General features: G+C 39.2%; 1 protein-coding gene across 14 annotated transcripts in view; it reads right to left on the reverse strand.

Moving 5' to 3' along the window:
* DYRK1A (dual specificity tyrosine phosphorylation regulated kinase 1A) overlaps positions 1–21,322 on the reverse strand; it is a 145,153-nt gene that overhangs the window by 39,566 nt on the left and 84,265 nt on the right. For 7 of the 14 annotated variants that reach the window (XM_027097113.1, XM_027097510.1, XM_027097188.1 and 4 more), the window contains one exon: positions 1,328–1,524. In XM_027097113.1, coding sequence (XP_026952914.1) covers positions 1,328–1,524 — 197 coding nt within the window. The other 7 variants (XM_027096689.1, XM_027096812.1, XM_027096611.1 and 4 more) reach the window with 3 other exon arrangements.

Below are 21,322 nucleotides of genomic sequence, written 5' to 3' on the forward strand. Positions count from 1 at the left end.
CCAGAGTCTACTGCCTACGTACTTGGAGAAGTCACAAATGGGAGCTCAATCCCTTCAGCTGTAAAAACAGACTAAAAACAGACACCCTACCTGATAGGCTACTTTTGAACAAGCGGGAAAATGAATCCAAACATACTTTGTTTCTTGAAAGTACAGTGCAAAGACTGTGCTATTACTACTTTTTGGACGTCCAGAGAATTTTCTTCTGGTACACAATTGAACACTTTCCAATTCTGACCAACTGCTCCAATTCTCAAACATACAACTTCTCCATTTACTGCATAAAACAAATTCTTATGTCCTGTCATAATTTATCTTACTATTTAACTGTGAATGTTATTCACGTTATATAATTTTATAAATGTAAAGTCAGTTCAACTATTCGCAAGATCTTATTATAATACATACAAGGGTGTCCTCAAATAATGATGTTACTTAACTGTAGCCAATAGCTCATTAAAACCAGGTATTATTGAATTAGAGAAAACACATTTCCTTCAAATAATCCAGTATAAGAAATACTTCGAAATTTTCTGGTTTTGTTCATATCGAAAGACCTAAACAGTGACAAACCAAATTCCTGAGTACATGGAAAAACAGCCATTTTCTGCACTCATCACACACAGTCTCAGTGGAGAAAGAAACTTTACCACAACTATAGCTAGTAAAAAAAAAAAAAACTCCCGAAATCAAAAATCAACATGGTGGACGCAGTTAATTCAGGAAGATTCATACACACATGCATATGTGTATGTATATCAAGAGATTTCAGCATTTATTCACTTTACACTATCCGTCTTATGGAAAATTGCTGAATCTCTAGTCTGAATATTAGAATGAGCAGCATGATTAATTTATAATTTTTCTTTTTAATTTTAAGGAGTTTCATATTTATTTTTATAAATGTGTACTAAAGTAGTTTATGACAGTATAAAATCACCTCTTTAAGTTTCCTATAATGGAATCCGACTTGTTTTCCTATAACTTACATTTTTCTACTTAACCGCCTTCCCATAAAAATAAGGTTTAAGTTTTTTTATTTTAACTAATATTCTTTAGAAGTAACTTTTCCCCCATCGCAGAATGAGAGAATGTGGTTATGTTTATAAGTGTTTTCCTAATTAAAGTGAAATACATAGAAAAAAACAACCAAAAAAACCAACAAACTTTTAAACACAAACTCCTTAATATCATATTCTGTCAACCCGGAATCCCATGTGACATGTAAACTGAAAACCATTAAGGCATTCTGCCTATTTACTATTTTACCATTTTAATGAATAAATTACCATCCCAACAAATCATTTCTGATACGTCATAAACTTACCTGGTTAGTTAGAGGCTGCTGAATCTGGTCAGAATAAGATAAGGCAGAAACCTGTTGGTCACTTATGTTTGGCTGGCGACGGTCACTGTACTGATGTGAATGGGGCATCTGTCCAGCCATCTGAAGGCCAGCAGCATGGAATGAAAATGACGGTGCAAGCCGAACAGATGAAGGTTTGCATGCTGAAGTCTCTCCTCCTACGAGAAGATAATAAGTGAGGTTTAAAGGATGCATTCATATCCCAATGTTTGTATCTTTTGACTTATCTGATAGTTCTTTAAATAAGGACTTTAGGATGTTCAATAATATTAAAAACCTTTAAAACTGCAAACAAGGGTATGACACTCAACACAACTGTTGTACAATAAACGGTATAAAATATAATAGTGATTAAAATGAATATCTACAAGTCTGTTTTAAGAGAAAATCGTAAGTAAATCTTTTTGTAAAGCAATGGAAACAACCTTTCATACTTATTTTTACATGAGATTTGCATCAATTGAGAACCACAAGTTGCAAAAGTAATCTCTGAATTCCTGCAAAGGGCCTGTCCAATGGATCAGCTCTTCAAAAATCAATTCAAAGGAAAACTGCTGAGATGCCGCTTTGTCAGGTGTACGGCAATCAACAGCCCTAGCATCCCCCAAACCAGGTGAAAAATGTGTCCTAATGGTGCTCACCACTGACACAGGTAATTAAAAGTTGAGCGCACAATACATGGAAACAAATTCACAGGCTGCTGTATTCCTCTGGACTCTTCTGACACAGTCCTAAGAGAGCCTAGACCAGGCAAGCTTGCCACAAAAACGAACAATCAATTATTATCCCACAGGTAGGCTGGGACCATGGTCATAATTTTCATAGTAGAAATGGAAAATTAACATTTTGGTCCTAAAAGTATTTGGTAGCTAGCTAATAAAAGTTAATTTTTCTTTAGGAAAAGAAAAAGACTTTTCTTCTTATATTCAACCAAATCTGCAAATTTGCAATCACAGACTAAAGCCAGAAAACAAAGCACAAAACCCTGGTCAACCAACACTGGCCCAGCATACATGTGCCTGTCTTCCTGAGTAAACCAGCAAACTCTCACCACACAACACACTACACTGTTCAGCACCAGAGTAATTTTTCTCAAGTCAGCTTGTTTTGAAACACACAACGGCGCTGGCCCCAAAGTGAAGATCACAGATTCTTAGCCAGGCTGCTGTAGTTTGAAATTTCAGCTTCACGCTTACCAGCTGTGTGGCCTTGCACACCTAATTTCCTGATAATGATAATAATATCTACCTCAAACAGCTGTGGTGAAGGTTAAGTGCTTTAATACATGTAAAGTACTCAGAACGGCTCCGGCAATTAGTAGATGGCTTAATATCAACTGCAATTACTGTACTGTAATGCACGGTACAGTAGATGGGAAGGAAGATGGGGCGAGTACCCTTCTTCTGGAGCATACAATCTCTACCTGAATGTTGCACAGATTCTGCAAACTAAAGAGAACAAAGCTCAATTCCCCCAAAAAAATATAAGTTCCACTTCTATATCCTACACAGCAAACGCCACTACGCCACTGTCTTCTACCCAGTCAACCAGAATCAAAGCTCTGAGAGTCACGTTCGAGTTCGTTTCCTCCACAGACGGCGTTGTGCAAATGGAAGCCCAATCTCACTGATTCTACTTCCCATAGAACGCTCAGTCTCCTCTTTTCATTTCCATTACCCCATGCCTCACTTAGATGACTAAAATAGATTCCTAATAGATCTCTCTCTCTTTACTTTGCCCATGTGCAACTCCGCATTTCTTCAATAAGATGGCTAGAGTGACCTTTCTAAGGCGCAAATCTCAAGTCTTCACCCCCTACTTAGTGTTGTTTTTAGACCTTAGCTTCTATCTCCCTCCATTACAGCGTGCAGTCCTTACTGACCCAGAGTATATGATTCATAAATATCTGCTGGATAAGTACAATGTTCCTGCGATGACAGATGGGATAACTTCTCTAAACATTTCATTATTCATAATTTAAAAATACATTCAGTTAATCCAATTCCATAGAGCGACTTTGTTCGGTGAAAAAAAAAATTTATCCTAAGGAAATAATAGATGATGTGCACAAAAATAGTAAGGGAAGAATGTTTATTTTGGTATTGTTTACAACAGCAAAAAATTGGAAACCTAACTGTCAAATAACTGTGTGTGTGTGTGTGTGTGTGTGTGTGTGAAATCTGCATGTTAAAAACACAAAAGACTGGGAAGGAATATAAATGTATATGAAAAGAATTGGGGTCCTTGATCTATAAATAACTCTTATAAATAAATAGTAAAAAGACTAAGGCTCTGAATGGCAAACGACTTAACCATTCTGGGTCCTAGTTTCCCTACCTATAGCCGAGGTATTATTACACTAACCCTGTTCCTTTCGGATTGTTATAAAGTTTAAACGAGATACCACAAGTTGACATGCAGAATAGAACCTGGTACATAACATGCACTTTTTAAAACATACAAGCTTCTGTTTCTATCATCAATGTCATTATTACATATTGTGCTTAAACTTATTTGTTATAATACACAGAAAAAAGTCATTAGTATATAGCTTAAATAATTATCATCAATTGAACCTGTGGGACAAGAAAAATAAAACTTGCCATCATTCCAAAAACCCCGCACCACTACTCTATGACGCCTCCCAATCAATACCTAACTCCCTCATCCCTAAAAGTCACTAGTATCTTGACCTCCAAAAACAGATTAGTTTTAACTTTATATAAATGAATTTGTTTGCTTAATGTTAGGCTTATGAACTGTAGCTTGTTCATTATCATTACTTTATCCACCCTACTTTTGATTGACATGGGATTACTTCCAGTTCAGAGCTATTAAGCATACTGCCACTAGAAAGATTCTTAAGTGATTTTCAGTATATACAGAGATGCTGTTCTGTTGGTTTTTTTCCAGTTTTTTGTTTAATCAACCTATTTCTTCCCTAGTAGTTTATGAAAATTCCCTGTGCTCCATTCCTTCACTGACACTTGGAACCATCAGTATTTCTAATTTCAGCCACTGCAGTAGGTGTGTACTCCACTGTGATTTTAATGTGTATTTTCCTCGTGACTATGAGCATCTTTTCATTTATCAGCCACTTGGGTATCCACTTAGGTGAAATGCCCATTCAGATTGTTTTTCAATTTTTCTATCAAGAGAGTCTTTTTCTTACAAATATCTAAAGCCAAAAAAAATTAGATTTTTTAACATATTTTGGATATAAGCCCCTTATCGGTTATAGATGGTTTACACTGTCACTCTCTTAATGGTATTTCTTAAATTAACTAATTTATTTTATTTATTTTTTGGCTGTGTTGGGTCTTTGTTGCTGTGCACGGGCTTTCTCTAGTTGCAGCAAGCGGGGGCTACTCTTCATTGCGGTGCACGGGCTTCTCATTGCGGTGGCTCCTCTTGTTGCAGAGCACGGGCTTCAGCAGTTGTGGCTCACGGGCTCAGTAGTTGTGGCTTGTGGGCTTAGTTGCTCTGTGGCATGTGGGATCTTCCCTGACCAGGGCTCAAACCCATGTCCTCTGCATTAGCAGGTGGATTCTTAACCACTGCACCACCAGGTAAGTCCCTTAATGGTATTTTTTGACAAACACAATCTCTTAATGTTACCAACTTTTGGTTTAAAATTAGTACTTTTGGTGTCTGTTTAAGAAATCTTTCCTTTATACCAAAGTCATGAAGAAATTCTATGTTATCTTCCAGAAGTTGGGTTTTACCACTCACATCTAAAGATGGGCAGTGCTCTTGGATCTGATTTCTGTGTTTCCGATAGCAATCAAGTTTCATTTCCCCCCAAAATGGACATCCAGTTAACCCAGAACCAATTATTAAAAGGAAAGTTTCCCCAATGCCCTGTAATGTCAACTTTATCAAAAATCACATACTCATACATACTTGGATCTGTTTTCGGATTCTTTATTCTCTTATGCTGGATAAAGACTTACCTAGATTTCTTATATCTTTGTGTAAGAACCAAATACTGTCTAAATTATGATAGCTTCAGAAGTTGTAATATGTAGTAAAGAATTTTTTTCTTCTACAAGAATGTTTTGGCTATTCTTAGCCCTCTTTGTGTCTATGTTTTAGAATTAGCTCATCAAATTCACCAAGACAAATAAACGCATGCTGGGATTTTGGTTGAAACTGCATTGTCTGGAACAGCGCTGTCCAACAGAAAGTTCTGCAATGATGGATTTATCTGCACTGTCTAGTAAGTAGCTACTAGCACAACTGGGCACTTGAACAGTCTTCTTTTTCCCCCTTCCTAATCTTTATTCTTCACTTTGCCTTATTCTACTTGCTGCCACCTTCAGTACAGCGGTGATTAGAGGAGGAGGTACAGGTTCTGCTGTCTCACACCCAATCTCAGAAGGAAAGCTTTCTGTATTTCTCCAGTATTGTGGTTGCTCTAGGTATTTAACTGATAACCACTACCAGGTTAACGAAGTTCCCTTCTAGCCCCAGTGTGCTAAAACCTTTTTCTCATGAACTGATGCTGAATTTTATTAAATGCTTTTTCTGAACTCCACTGAAATGACATTCGTTTTCTTATTTATTTAGTTAATGTGGTGAAATACACTGATTGGTTTATGAATGTTAAATCAACTGCGGCATTCCTGGAATACAATTTGGTCATGATTATCCTTTTGTAGTAAATTCACTGGTGACATCACCTGGACGTGCAGCTTTCTTTGTGGGTAGGTTTTTCAATTAAATTTCTTAAATATGACTATTCAGATTTTATATTTTCTGGTGTGTCTGTTTTGGTAGGCTATATGTTTCCAATACTATGTTTACTTTGTCTAAATTTCAAATGCATCGTTATCAACTTCTTCATAATACCCTCTCTTATAAGCTTTTCAATCAATGTAGACATAACTGTAGTGACAGCCCCTTCACCCAAGATTGGTTAAAAAGTCCTTCTCTTTTCTTCTTTGTGATCAGTCTAATCAAAGGTTTATTAATTTTATTAAGTATTTCTCTTTTACTTGTATTTTCTATTTCTGTACTTATCTTATTCCATCGGTTAGCCAGAGAGGTATATTAAAAATCTCCCATTTAGGTCATGTACTGCATTACATAAATTGAAAGTTTTTATACCTTCCTGATGAATAAGGCCTTTTATCATTAAAAACTGCCCCTGTTTGTTTCCAATAATGCTTTTCACCTTGTCTGACATTAGCATGACTACACCAAGCCCACCTCTTAATCTTCGCATGGTATGTCTTTTGTTCATCCTTTTACTTTCAACCTTTGTTCCCTTATATTTTAGGTTTGTTTCTTGTTAAACAGTATGTAGTTGGGTTTAATTCATGTATGAACACTAATAACCTTTCTATACTTATTCCAACTGTTTTATGTTCCTTTCTTACCTTCTGCTGGATTAAACTTTATATGCCCTCCTTGCACGCAGATTATTTTTTTAAGTTATCTTATACATTACAATATGGATTATATATCCTTGACTCACCAAAATCTAATTACTCCTTTAATTTGTATACTATTGTTGACTTGCGTATGTACACACACACACACACCACAAACACACAATCACAAGACAGTGACTAATCATCCAGCATGAGTAGAATCAGACTCAAGAATACATTTTGGGTGACGGATCAATAACTTTTTGATATCCAGACAGCCATGAAAGAAATACAATGAACTGGATAGCTGCTGCTTGATTATTACTGTTACAACTATCCTCCTGAAATACTTGTTTCATTTTCTGAATCTAGATCTAGTCAATTACATGCACTAAATTCAACAAGCACTCACTGAGGGGTAACTAAGGCATTGGTTTGTGGGGGTGACAATGCCACCCACGATCTATAACAGTGAGTCTCAAACTTTAATGTGCTTACAAATTGCCTTTGAATCTTGTTAAAACTGCAGACTGACTCAGTAGATCTAGAGTAGGGCTTGAGAGTCTAACAAGCCACCAAATGATGCCAATGCTGCTTTGAATAACATCTAAAAAAATTTAACTGCTCATCTTAAGAAAGCTATCTTCCAACTAATGCAAGTAGCAGAGAGTCCAAAAACAGGCTATATTCTGACTACACAATACACCGTAAGGCTTTTCCCCCCACATTTTGGGGTTTGTAGGTTGTTTTTTTTTTAAAGACTAAAACACATTTCCGTCCTAAGAGTGGTATGGTAGGTGACAAAGAATCTGATTTTCCTTTAAAATTTGCTGTAGGTAATCTAAATGTGGGTCAACAAGAAACAACTATGTTTTTCACTTGTGGGATTTTTTTTTGGCTGCATTGGGTCTTCGTTGCTGAGCGTGGGCTTTCTCTAGTTGTGGCGAGCGGGGGCTACTCTTTGTTGCGGTGCACGGGCTTCTCACTGCGGTGGCTTCTTTTGTTGCGAAGAACGGGCTCTAGGCGCATGGGCTTCAGTAGTCCAGACACAGAGGTTCAGTAGTTGCGGTGCAGGGGCTTAGTTGCTCCGTGGCCTGTAGGATCTTCCAGGACCAGGGCTCGAACCTGTGTCCCCTGCGTGGGCAGGCAGATTCTTAACCACTGCGCCACCAGGGAAGTCCCTGTGGGATTTTTTTTTATAAAGCTATTTACAATACCATCTGTTTACTATAAAATCTATTATAACTACTTAGTAACATTACCAGTTACTTAGCGAAGTGAAAGAAAGATTAAGCTTCTAGCACTAAGGCCTGGTATATAGGTGGTGTCTGCCACATGCTCACTGTCTCCTTTCTTAGCTCAACTGCTGCATGTGAAATCCAGAAAGAGACTCAAGTTTAGTTTCCTCCCACAATGCCAGAAAGTATTTAAGGTATTCACTCATTCATTCCTCTCCTATAATAAGACTCCAAGAAGACAAACTAATATGGGAATTTCTTGTCAACTTGATTCTATAATTAAGCAAATCACCATGGTTTTTATTCTTTCTAAAGTTTCCATCTTCCTTTTTTTTTTTTTTTGCGGTACGAGGGCCTCTCACTGTTGTGGCCTCTCCCATTGCGGAGCACAGGCTCCAGACGCGCAGGCTCAGCGGCCATGGCTCACGGGCCCAGCTGCTCCGCGGCATGTGGGATCTTCCCAGACCAGGGCACGAACCCATGTCCCCTGCATTGGCAGGCAGACTCTCAACCACTGCGCCACCAGGGAAGCTCCCATCTTCCTTTTTAAATCTAAATGTTAATGAGGAAATAGACTCAGTTCATCCTATAACAGAGACGATGATAAAGAATTAGGCTGAACTATATGAAATTGCTGACATTAGACCTCCTTTGGCCTACAAAACAGCAATTTCATATGGTTTAACCTGTATCTGCCATATTATATATAACCCTTATTCAACTAAATTAAAAATAATATTTTAGCCCAAGAATGTATCATAAATACATGTTGCAATAGCAGATATTTTAATTTAATGATAAACTTACAAAACTTAATTCAAAAGTATTTTTTTTAAATATCTTTATTGGAGTACAATTGCTTTACAATGGTGCGTTAGCTTCTGCTTCAAAATCATGCCTTGGAGCTCAACTCCAAGGTAATATTTTAAATTGCTGCCAAATAGTATAAAAGGCAAGCTGGAGAAAAGGATGCATGTAAGGTTCTGTCTTCATTTTTTATATCCTTCTGAACTCTATGAATCTTTTTAACCATAAGCATATCTTCATAAATTTTAAAAGTTCATAAAAATGTTGGTAAATAGTTTATTTAAAAATGAAGCAGCGGGCTTCCTTGGTGGCGCAGTGGTTGAGAATCTGCCTGCCAATGCAGGGGACACGGGTTCGAGCACTGGTCTGGGAAGATCCCACATGCCGCGGAGCAACTGGGCCCGTGAGCCACTACTACTGAGCCTGTGCCACTACTACTGAGCCTGTGCATCTGGAGCCTGCACTCTGCAACAAGAGAGGCTGCGACAGTGAGAGGCCCGCGCACCGCAATGAAGAGTGGTCCCTGCTTGCTGCAACTGGAGAAAGCCCTCGCGCAGAAACGAAGACCCAACACAGCCAAAAATAACTAAATAATAAATAAATAAATAAATATTTAAAAATGAAGCAGTTTCCTCACTATGTTCTAAACTTTAACAACTAGAGACCATAACACTAGTAGAGATTAGCACTGATTCTAGAGAGAAACATTCCATGAACAGATCTCAGAGACTGAGAGACGGCAAGACAGAGGCAGAAGTAGACACAGAGGAAATACCAAACAGAAAAGCCTGGGAGAAGACCCTGAGTGAAAATACCAATCATTTATCTCTGATATAAGACCCACATGTAGCATCACTTGTAGCTAACTTGAATTTTTTTTTATTAATATACTGATAGGAGACCATCCTTGTGACAGTATTAATCCACATTAGATTTTAAAGAGACAGAACAATGTTAAAGAACAAAAAAAAATGAAAATAATTCAAGTTAATTAAAACTAAGACATTCAAATGCAGAAACTTTTACGAGGCCAAGTTTCTGAGACAGAATCCCCTAAGAAATGACAGAAAGGCAACCAAGCTTAAGTGGGAAGAAACCTCCAAGGTCCCTAGCAACAAGATATACCCATAGCAAAAGAGAAGAAAAACGTTAAAGGAGTAGCCAGTTGCACTTTTAATGATGGCTGGCAAGAAAAATACAAATTAAGAGGGTAACTGAATGGAAGTCCACGAGTAAGATATCATTAGTACTAAGAACAGTGCCTGGGACGTGGCCTGCATTCAGTAAATATCTGTTCGGTGAAAGAATGAACTGAATCCATCAGGAATATTTAGAACATGAAGAAATGGTTCAAAAAGGGAGGGAGAAAGCTGAAGGGGGTAAGGATGAAAGAAGTATTTTTAAAATGGCAAAGTGGTTAAGAATCCGCCTGCCAATGCAGGGGACATGGGTTTGAGCCCTGGTCCAGGAAGATCCCACATGCCGCAGAGCGGCTAAGCCCGTGAGCCACAACTACTGAGCCTGTGCTCTAGAGCCCGCGTGCCGCAACTACTGAAGCCCGTGCACCTAGAGCCCGTGCTCTGTAACAAGAGAAGCCACCACAGTGAGAAGCCCGCGCACCACAATGAAGAGTAGCCCCCGCTCACTGCAACTAGAGAAAGCCTGCACGCAGCAACAAAGACTCAACACAGCCAAAAATAAAAATAAATATAAATATAAATAAATAAATAAATAAAATGGGGGCTCATGAACCAGAAGTAAAGAACAGTCTAATCACAGCACAGGCTACATCTATTGCTGACAGTCAATTTCTCTTACTCACTTTTATATCCCAAACACATGACAGTGCCTGCCTCCACAGGTGTTAAATAAATATACATTAAGGTGAAACTATGTTATGATTCTATAAATTATCTAATTTTAAAAACAAATGAACTGATTTCTTATTACCCTCTAGTTAGTGGCCAATATGTATCACCACAGAATGCATGTGTACCTGTACACACACACACACACACACACACTTTAACCTAATAGCCAAAACAGCATATTCAATTGTCTACAAACAGGATGAAGTTGCTCATATAACACCTAAACAAATGCTCGGTTTATCAATATGAGATGTTAAGTAAATCTGTGCATTAAATTGTTAAAAGTAACAATGGTATAGGGATAAAAATATTTCTCTTTAAAGCCTATAATATCAGACTTCCACTTCTGACCATTTTAGAGCACCTGGTACCGAACTACCTCACTCACAACAAACAACTACGAAACTAGTCAAAACAGATGAAATGACTGTTTTCAGACACTGGACAACAGGCCGCACAGAACAACTTCTTTGTGTGCCTAGTGATCACCGAGAAAAGGGAAACAAACTTGGTGAGCCCCACAACCACCTTGGCTTTCTATCTGGAGACAATTTCCAGAGTACAGTGCAGGGAGGGGGGCCCAAACAGAACACAGTGGTCTTACTGAACTGAGGAGACAGAGATGAGAGTTCAAGGCTACTGAGTTAGCTGGAATCTGTGGGGCAGGCAGTAGAAATAAGGGAGTTATGCAGAGAAGGAGCTCCATTCATCTATACCTGGGGATGCCCTTGACTGTGTGGCCAAATACTAAGCTGCACAATCGTCAGGTGAAGGTCCATGAGGCCACACAAAGAGCAACAGGCAGGGAGCTGAAAGCTGAACAACTACTAGAACTTGCCCCGGACTGAGAGACAGTAAGTGTTCTAATCACTTAGGGTGGAGAAATCGTGACAAACACCACAGACATTCAACAGAGACCCCAGAAAATCCACACTTTAGGAGGAAAGCTATACTGGCCCTATAAAAGGCAGCCTTCCACTTGTAACAGAGACTGAAACAAACCTCAAAGGATCAAGATGACCAACAAGTAAGCTAACAGCCCACCAGGACAAAATTCAACACTTCTTAAAAGGAGGGCAACAAAACCCAGATGCTCAACAGCCTAGCATTCTTAACGCCCATATCCAGTCAAAAATCACTAGGCACACAAAGAAGCAGGAAAAGGAGATCTGTATTCAGGAAGAAAATACCTCATTAATAGACCCAGAAATGACAGAAATAGTGAAATTAGCAGACAAAAAATAGATTACAAATCTTTTAAAATATAAAGGAAATTACAGACAAAATAAAAGAACAAACAGCAAATCTTAACAGATAAATGGAAAATATAAATAGGAACCAAAAAGAAATTCTAGAAATGAAAAATAATTGAAGTGAAAAATTCACTAAATGGACCTAATAGGAGACTAGACACTGTGGAAGGGGGGAAAAAAATCAGTCAATTTAAAAACAAAGAAACAGGCCTTCCCTGGTGGCGCAGTGGTTAAGAATCCACCTGCCAATGCAGGCGACACGGGTTCGAGCCCTGGTCCGGGAAGATCCCACATGCCGCGGAGCAACTAAGCCGGTACGCCACAACTGCTGAGCCTGTGCTCTAGAGCCCGCGAGCCACAACTACAGAGCTCGCGTGCCACAACTACTGAAGCCCACGTGCCTAGAGTACAAGACACTATAACTTAAGGATGCATGTGGTAAGCCCTCAAGCAACCACTAAGAAAGACTGGATGGATGGATGGATGGACAGATGGACGGATTATCCTCAACTAGATCACAGAAAATCTTACTTAGCCCTAAGTAAGACAGCAAACGGTCCTTTACCCTTTCAGTTACTAACGGCAAACCAAATTCTTATAGCTGAAGTAAAATGTCAAGCACTTATTTTTAATAATAGCATCTGGGGGCTTCCCTGGTGGCGCAGTGGTTGAGAGTCCGCCTGCCGATGCAGGGGACACGGGTTCGTGCCCCGGTCCGGGAAGATCCCACATGCCGTGGAGCGGCTGGGCCCGTGAGCCATGGCCGCTGAGCCTGCGCGTCCGGAGCCCGTGCTCCGCAACGGGAGAGGCCACAACAGTGAGAGGCCCGCGTACCGCAAAAAAATAAATAAATAAATAAATAAATAATAGCATCTGGAACACAAAAAGGATTAAAATAATCACTCAAGATACAGCTGCCAGACTCTATAATTATTATACTGTACATAGTATATATAATACATAATATGGGTAATTTATATTTCTCCCAATATTCTAAAATTATAAAATATGTTTAAATAGAAAAAAATAAATGAAACAGATAATACTACCTGGTTATTTTATGGGTTATCAGCAGCTATGAAAAAATTCCAAGTGGAAAAAAAGAAATCCCTTTTTTCTTATACTGTCCATTAAATTAAAATGTTTAATCAGTAATAAGCCCATCTAAATAAAAAATTTCCCCCTTTAGTAGGAAACAAGGTGCCAAGCAGCCTTTGAGCCCTTAATTTTTAGTAATGGGGGGTGGGGCTGAAACAAAAGACAAGTAAACATACACAATTTCCGTAGAGAAATTTTAGAAGCGAGATTAAACCTTTCAAGAGATCAATTCCAACCACTTGAAGAAAATGAAGATCAGTGATTTTCTTCCTTGGCCTGGTAGCTACTTAGTGACTGATATGGAGTCCACCTCCCAGTCCACCTCCCAGTGCAATAATGTTACTGAAACGGACACTCCCCCTGCCCTCCTCCACCTTTGTTCACTACTGAATCCCTAGGACTTAGAACAGTGCTCAACATGCAGTAGACATGCTGTAAGTAACTGCTGCCTAACCAACTCACTGTGCAGTACAGAAAGAGCACAGACATTTACAAATTTATAAATATGAATCTGCCATTAGGAGAAGATTTAGAAACGCCAACACAAAAGATTATTACGTTACAATAAATTAAGCATACAAGCTGCTGAATTTTAGGTGTGATTAACTGGTAACTGATTGTAAATGACTTCAACAAAACTTTTCTAAAACTTAAAACTAAAATTTTACTGGAAAAATTACATGCTAAAGAAAGCAACATACTTAACACAGAAACCAAAATAATGGCCACTTGAACAAAATGTTCACAAACATGCTTTTGAGGCAAATTAAGTTTGAGGGAAATACGATAAAAAAAAAGGTTTATCTTCATGATGGCAGCTGCATGATCCTTGCTGGCTCATAACTGTTTCAAAGTTATATAGCCTCTAACCCATCCACCCCACCCTACTCCAGTCCTTTTGGGAAACAAAAAGCAAACTTGTTTCTGATAGTTTAATTTTAGATGCTGTTTCACCGGACAGCCCTGCAGAGGGACAGAAAAAAGATGCCTTCTGAACGAGCAAAATCCAGCTCTCAGCACAAGGTAACAGCAAGGAGACAACAGCTGCTGCAGCAGCCTTTTCTGGCTGTCTCAGTACAAAAACAGTGTCACCTATAAATATAGGACCTAATTTACATAAATTTCTTTCTAGCCACAGTATGAGAATAACATGATTTATTCAACAGGTAACTAATCAGGCTAAAGGAGACCAAGATTCGAAAAAAAGAAAAAAATCTACTACCACTGTGAGAATAAAAGTATTTTCAAGAATCTAGAAGATCTACACAGGACAGTGCTGGTTGCTCTATCAGGCATCCGGGTTAATACCAAAGAAAATGAGCAAATAACTGGGGTCCTGACTAGAATGCTTGTATAAATGCTAAATACTTGTTTAACTGAAGGATTCACATGTTCACTGCAGTCATCTGGCCTTCAGTAAGTTTAACTTTCATAAATAAATAAAGATACTGAAAGTATTACAAAAATGATGTAAGTCATTCAAACTGACAAACTATACTGGTTAAAATCAAGAAACAATTCTTTCAAGCAAGCTAAGGAACTATCATCATTCAATTAGACGGTAAGCCAGATCTGAGAGTCTAGCGTGCCTTTCAACGAGAAGGGACGACAGTGATCGTGTAGCTCAAGGCTATCAGACAGCTGTCCCTCATACTAGAATTTGTCAGATGACACATACCCTTATTTATGGTTTAGCAAATACAATCACCTGAGACAGGGTTAGCGGTAGTTGACAACGCATGAAACAGTTAAAGTCAGCCTAACCAGCAGTAACGTGACATGTGCATTCAACGAACGCCACTTCCTATTTTCAGTCAGAAGATGGGGTTTTCATTCACCTCCTCTCAGGTCAGAGTCATCTGTGGGACAGTTAAGGAAAAGCACTGGAACCATCCAGATGGGATAATTGTAGATCTCAAGCTGCTCACAACCACCTTTGTGAAGCTCTGCTTTCCGTATCTCAGATTCCTCTGTAACAGGCAAATTTAGCATATTCATTTACAAAACAGGTAAAATGAGAAATACACCAGGAAAGTTCAAGCTTGCTACATAGAAATACACTGAACTAGGATTTAAGACTTCCTCTCGCTTGCTGTAACACCCGCATAAATGCAGCATGGTAACAAATAAGTCAGTTTCCTCATACATGAAATGAGATGGTTCATCATCTTGTCCAGTCACGTAAACGCAAAGTATTCCTTCATTTGTAAAATGCCATGGATTTGAAATGTTACACAGATCATTGCCAGAGGAAAGGAAAGGTTGTGCTCAAAAGTCTCTGTTTAGAGCTTAAATGACACATTTTAATAAATGGTGGTTAGATTCTAATTTATTTCCTTTTTAAAAAAATCTATACAAATACATAGTAAAATACTATTTATCTAAAAAAACTTTAAATGTTTTATATATATATATACACACATAAAGTATATACACGTATATACATACACACACATAATGTATGAATATGTTCATACATATAAACCTGAATTACCCAAAGATGCTCCCTCCCCAACCCCATTCCAGGATTTTTCTTCAGATCTCTTGACCACGACTTTGCTAGGGCCCATAAACACTACAGTTGCCTTCCAGAAACCTGGAAGTACAAAAGGAAGAGAAACCACATATTACAACACAACTAAAAGCTAAAATATTATGAAGCTATTAAAAAGCTGAACACTGCCTGCTTAGCTGCCTTCCCCTCCAGGAAGATGAATCAGAACACAGAGAGAGGCCGCTAGGAATACAACACAGGCGGAAATGTCACCTACCACAGGCTGCCATCACTTCAGCTATGCCACAACCATGCCACTTTAACAAGTGTCTGGAGATGCTACTAAGTTTCAGGCACATAAAGTTTCTTTGGAAAGAAAGCTGCCCCATACGTTCCCTCATCTTTGCCTCTGCCTTCTCCCAAAGCAGGCACAGCAACAGCAGCTGAGAAAGAAAAAAACACTTTTAAAACTCTCTCCCTCTCTGATCCCAGGCGGAAAAGAGGAGAACATACACATAACTCCTCTCCTCAGTCTTTTTTCGTTCTAGCTAGACAGCTGTTAAACATACAAGATATTTTTAAATCTAGTTTAGTGCTTAGTTGGGTACCTATATTGAATTGCAGCATAATACTTAAAATTATCCAATGAGGCAATCATTTGGCTTTGTGATTCCAATTAGAACACTGTATATTTACAGGGATTTTCCATTACAAAATGCCCCAAAGGCAAGATATTTATCTGACCAGAGACACTTTAAAAGTTAAGTACTGAGCAAACTGTTAACTGTTCACAGAGGTTTTAAAATGTAATAATATTTTTAAAAGGAACACTTCATTAAAACTATATTTATGTAGCAAATAAATACATCATTTTAGAGTTCATCATTAGTTTTCTCTCTTCCATTTCTACTGTGCAAAAGTGTTTAAAATTTGCATCTGAGTTCCATGCCAAATGAAAACAGTCTGGAAAATGTTACTGTCCAAAGTGTTATACAATATCCTTAAATATATAAAGCTCTCTAACGATACAATTAAAAACACTAAGATCTGCCCCCACACCCCGAAAAAAGGCAAAAGATGCAATTCTCACAAACCAATAATAAGCATATGGGAAAACTTTCAAACTCACTGGAAGTCAAAAAGTAAGTCGACAGGTAAATAACAATGAGATTTCATTATTTACCTCTCAAACAAGCACATTTTTCTAAACCAAAGAGAATACCCTCAGTAGTAATAGTAAGAATAAAGCAGGTTTGTATGACCCTTTACCAGAATGCTCTGTCAATAGTTTTTCACAACTAAAGAAAAAGTAATAAAAGTAAAAAATAGTAACAACATTCATTAAACCCTTCTTCCATGCCAAGTTTTGTTCCAGTATGCCTCATATCCATGAAAGCTCCAAGAATTAGGTGGCATCATTACAGCATCTGTTACACTTTACATAGAAAGAAACTGAAGTCCAGCAGCTGCACAGGGGCCCTGAATGTGGTGGCCCCATGCTCATGGCTGGTCAGTGGTAACACAACCCAGGCTCTGCAGAGTCCACTCTCCTCACCAAGGAACGCCTCAAAGATAGAAAGAGTGGGAAAGTGCTCAAGAGACACGAGAAACACCTCCTACAAGACGAGACTGCTAGGTCCTCCCTTGCAAAGGAGTGAAGATAAACTGAACTAGCAGGGAAAAGAGATCGAGGCTGAGAAAGAGCACCCTGCTTGAGAATGTCCTTCCCAAGTATAACCTGCTTGAATTCAAGTGAAAATAAATGCAGCACGGATGCATACAAATGGATGGCTGTGGCCAGAAGAGAGGGGAATTTAAAAAGGAATCTAGGAAAAACAGATAAACTTCACATCAAGCTTTACAAAAGTACCTTCCTAAAAAAGCCAGTTCTCAGTCTCCATGAATCTTGTGAAGAGCTCACGAAAATGTCCTGTGGAAAAAGACAAGACCGGGAAGTGGGCCACGGTCCAGACCGACCTTCACCTGCAGCCTCACCCTGTGCAGGCCCTCCCTCAGGCTCCAGCCCCAGCTCTCCCAGGTGCACCCTCCGCTCCCTCCTTACTCCGCTACTTTGCCCGACCAACTCCCACTTCTCTTCCAGACAGCGGTTCAAACGTCACTTCAAGTTTGGCTGGAGAACATAGACAGAGGAGTAGGTTACAGATAGAAAGGCAGGCTGGACCAAAGAGTCTTTCTGCCAGGATAAGAGATTTGGATTTTGTAAAATAGGTAAGAGGGTGCCAGAGAAAGGGTGCCAGGAGTGACACCACTCCAGCTGTGTTTTCAACTATAGAAACACACACTCTGGAGTGTCTGGATTCAATTTTGCCACTTACTACCTAGCTACTGAGTGACTGGATAATTCAATCTCTGCCTCCCTTTCCATCTGCAGAATGGGTTAATAACAGTGCTTGAACCTCAAGACTATTATGAAAGTTAAAGACAATGTTTTAAACCAGGGGTCCCTAACCGCCAGGCCACGGACCATTATCGGTCCGCAGCCTGTTAGGAACAGGGCCGCACGGCCAGGGGTGAGCGGCAGGCCAGCGAGCGAAGCTTCATCTGCCTCTCCCCATCGCTGCATTACCACCTGAACCATGTCCCACCCACCCCCCCATCCGTGAAAAAACTGTCTTCCACGAAATCGGTCCCTAGTGCCAAAAAGGTTGGGGACCACTGTTTTAAACAATATCTGGCACATGGTAAGTGCTCAATAGATGTTCTATTATTTAAGCTTATCATAATTGATGTGTAATACGGATTGAAACAGAGAGAAACCTCAAGCAGAGATCAATTAGGGGCTTATTTCAACAGTCCGAGCAAAGGACTGTGAGAGGCTTTAGGAGATTAATGTTGAAAAAAAAAAGGAAGATGTATGAAGAGACACCACGGGATAGAAATGACAGGACTTAAAAACTTGTTTAAAGATGGAAGATGAGAGAGAGACAAGCTGGTTTCAAAAATGGCTCAGTGGTTTTGAGCCTAGGAGACTTAGGAAACAGTGGTGACAATGAGAAAGTCTGAAAAGGGCACTAGGTTGAATGAACACATGTTCTTAAATGTAATGACTTGGTCAAAGACTGCTTCCTAGTACATCTCAGCAGTTTTCATGCTATCAAGCACAAGACAGTTAAACCTTTATTGAGAATAGAAAGGAGAAAAGGTACAAAAACAATAAAAGGAGAAGGAAAAGAGTGTGGCAGAGAAAAGCAAAAATTGGCCTGGGGAGGAGAAGCCCACAGTTCCGGTCCAAATTCAGAGGTTAACTACGTGACACTGGGAAAAACATGCCACCTGTACCAACAGCCCTACCCCATCACATACCCTACTGCGTCACATGCAGAGGAAGTATCACCATCTATTTGGGGCTTCTTCAAAATATACACATCACCCTCCTTTCTTCCCCATCTCGGAAGCATTTTCCTAGAAAGCCTCTGTTTTGACAGGTGTTAACTTAACCTGCTCTGGATGCTTGGGCAGATAAAAGGTTGAACACCCATGAATAACCATCTCCCCAGTCACTTCCAGCCTTGACATCATCATATTTGCCTGAGCATACCTCAGTCAGGAATATACGACTGTCCCCAAAGCAAGAAGAGTTCACATTTCCCAATCAGACCACGACTACAGGTGTGCCTTGTTCTACTGCGCTTCACTTTACTGAACTTCGCAAATATTGTGATTTTTACAAATTGAAGGTTTGTGGCAACCCCGAGTCAAGCAAGTCTATTGGCACCATTTTTCCAACAGCATTTGCTCACTTCATGTCTCTGTGTCACATTTTCGTAATTCTTGCAATATTCCGAACTTTTTCATTATTACTACGTTTGTTATGGTGATGTGTGATCAGTGATCTCTGATGTTACTATTGTAATTGGGGTTTTTTTGGAATTTTTTAAATCAAGGTATGTACTTTTTTAAAAGACATAATGCTATTACTGAATACTTAACAGACGACGGTATAGTGTAAACATAACTTTTATATGCACTGAGAAACCAAAAACTTTATGTGATTCACTTTATTGTGGTGGCCTGGAATCGAACCCACAGTATCTCTGAGGTGTGCCTGTGCATATCTATCTATATATATGGGAGGTGTCCATCACGATATAGTCAAAAGCCTACTTCCAATCTTCAATACCAGTTTCTTGTCCTCATTAGATTTCCTCTAAAGTCACCTAGGTTTCCCAGAGCACACAATCTTAACTTCTAAACTGTTTTAAAGGCAACATTTTTTGAATGACCGTATGACACTATAACTGGATATATTATCCCAAGTAAGATTAAAAACTTTTTAAATTAGAAGAGTTGATGTTTTCCATTAATTCTACGGGTATATTCACGATTTCTACTTATTACAATACTTTAAAAAATGGTCTTCAAAAGTTTTATTTACAACATCAACACCTGAAAACATGAGATCATGACCTTAAAAATCTGTGTTAAATTTCTCTGCCTCACTTTGAACAGATTCGTTACATCAAACGATCTCCATAAGCATCCCAAACTACTACTGAAAGCAGTTCCCCATGCTTACATGTCATCCTCAAACAGACCTCTATTATTCAGATAAAGTAATGAACAGTAGTAGTATACCCCATAACAGAAGAGACAATATAAAAGACTGTTTAAGAACTCAAGTATGTAGGGACTGAGGAATAATTTTGGGGAAATAACCTTATTTTATATTCAGACATGTACAATGCAGATAAATATAATCACAATGCTAAAAACTAGATTTGATTAAGTTAATTTTAACACAGAAAATACTTCTTTTTCTAGTCGAATGACATCAAAGAAAGAATGTTGATACATGTCAATAACACTTCTTCCCACTTCCCAAGTGAAAAGATGTTTTTCTTTTCCTTTCTTTTTTTGTTTGTTTGTTTGTTTGTTTGTTTTGTGGTACGCGGGCCTCTCACTGTTGCAGCCTCTCCCGTTGCGGAGCACAGGCTCCGGATGCGCAGGCTCAGCGGCCATGGCTCACGGAACCAGCTGCTCCACGGCATGTGGGATCCTCCCAGACCGGGGCACGAACCCGCATCCCCTGCATCGGCAGGCGGACTCTCAACCACTGCGCCACCAGGGAAGCCCTCCTTTCTTTTTTTAATTAAAAAAATTTTTAATTGAGGTATAATTGACATACAGCATTATATTAGTTTCAGGCGTACAACATAATGATTCAATTTTTTTAAGTCATTAGGGAAACCACTTTTAAGATTTTTTAAAATAACTCTCAACTATCTAATATCTAAAATGAGGGGAACAAATAGTTATAACACAATTCCAATTAGAAATTTATGCTAAACAAACTGGATTTGGGTTTCCTAAAATATAACTGAAGAACATACCTCTTCAAAAGAGGTAAGATAGCAGAACATCTCTCATCCTTCCTACCTGGGCTGCCAGACCCCATTTCCAACTACCTCCTCAGGGGCCTTCCTCCAGGGAACTTCCTCCATCAAACTGCCCCTTTATTATCATCTACCTCTCCCTTCCAGTTCTGTCAAACATATTAATATGCTCTATTTCCTTACTGTTAAAACCAAATCCTTCCTGGATTCTACATGCCCCCTTAACAACCAATCTATCTTCTAATTCATTCATTCAACAAATATTTACTGAGCGGGCTTCCCTGGTGGCGCAGTGGTTTAGAGTCCGCCTGCCGATGCAGGGGACGCGGGTTCGTGCCCCAGTCCAGGAGGATCCCACATGCCACGGAGCGGCTGGGCCCGTGAGCCATGGCCGCTGAGCCTGCGCGTCCAGAGCCTGTGCTCCGCAATGGGAGAGGCCACAACAGTGAGAGGCCCGCATACCGCA

The sequence above is a fragment of the Aethalodelphis obliquidens genome, unplaced genomic scaffold, assembly GCF_003676395.1.
Source record: "Aethalodelphis obliquidens isolate GAN/ISIS:26980383/991018 unplaced genomic scaffold, ASM367639v1 scaffold1, whole genome shotgun sequence".
NCBI classification, from domain to species: domain Eukaryota; kingdom Metazoa; phylum Chordata; class Mammalia; order Artiodactyla; family Delphinidae; genus Aethalodelphis; species Aethalodelphis obliquidens.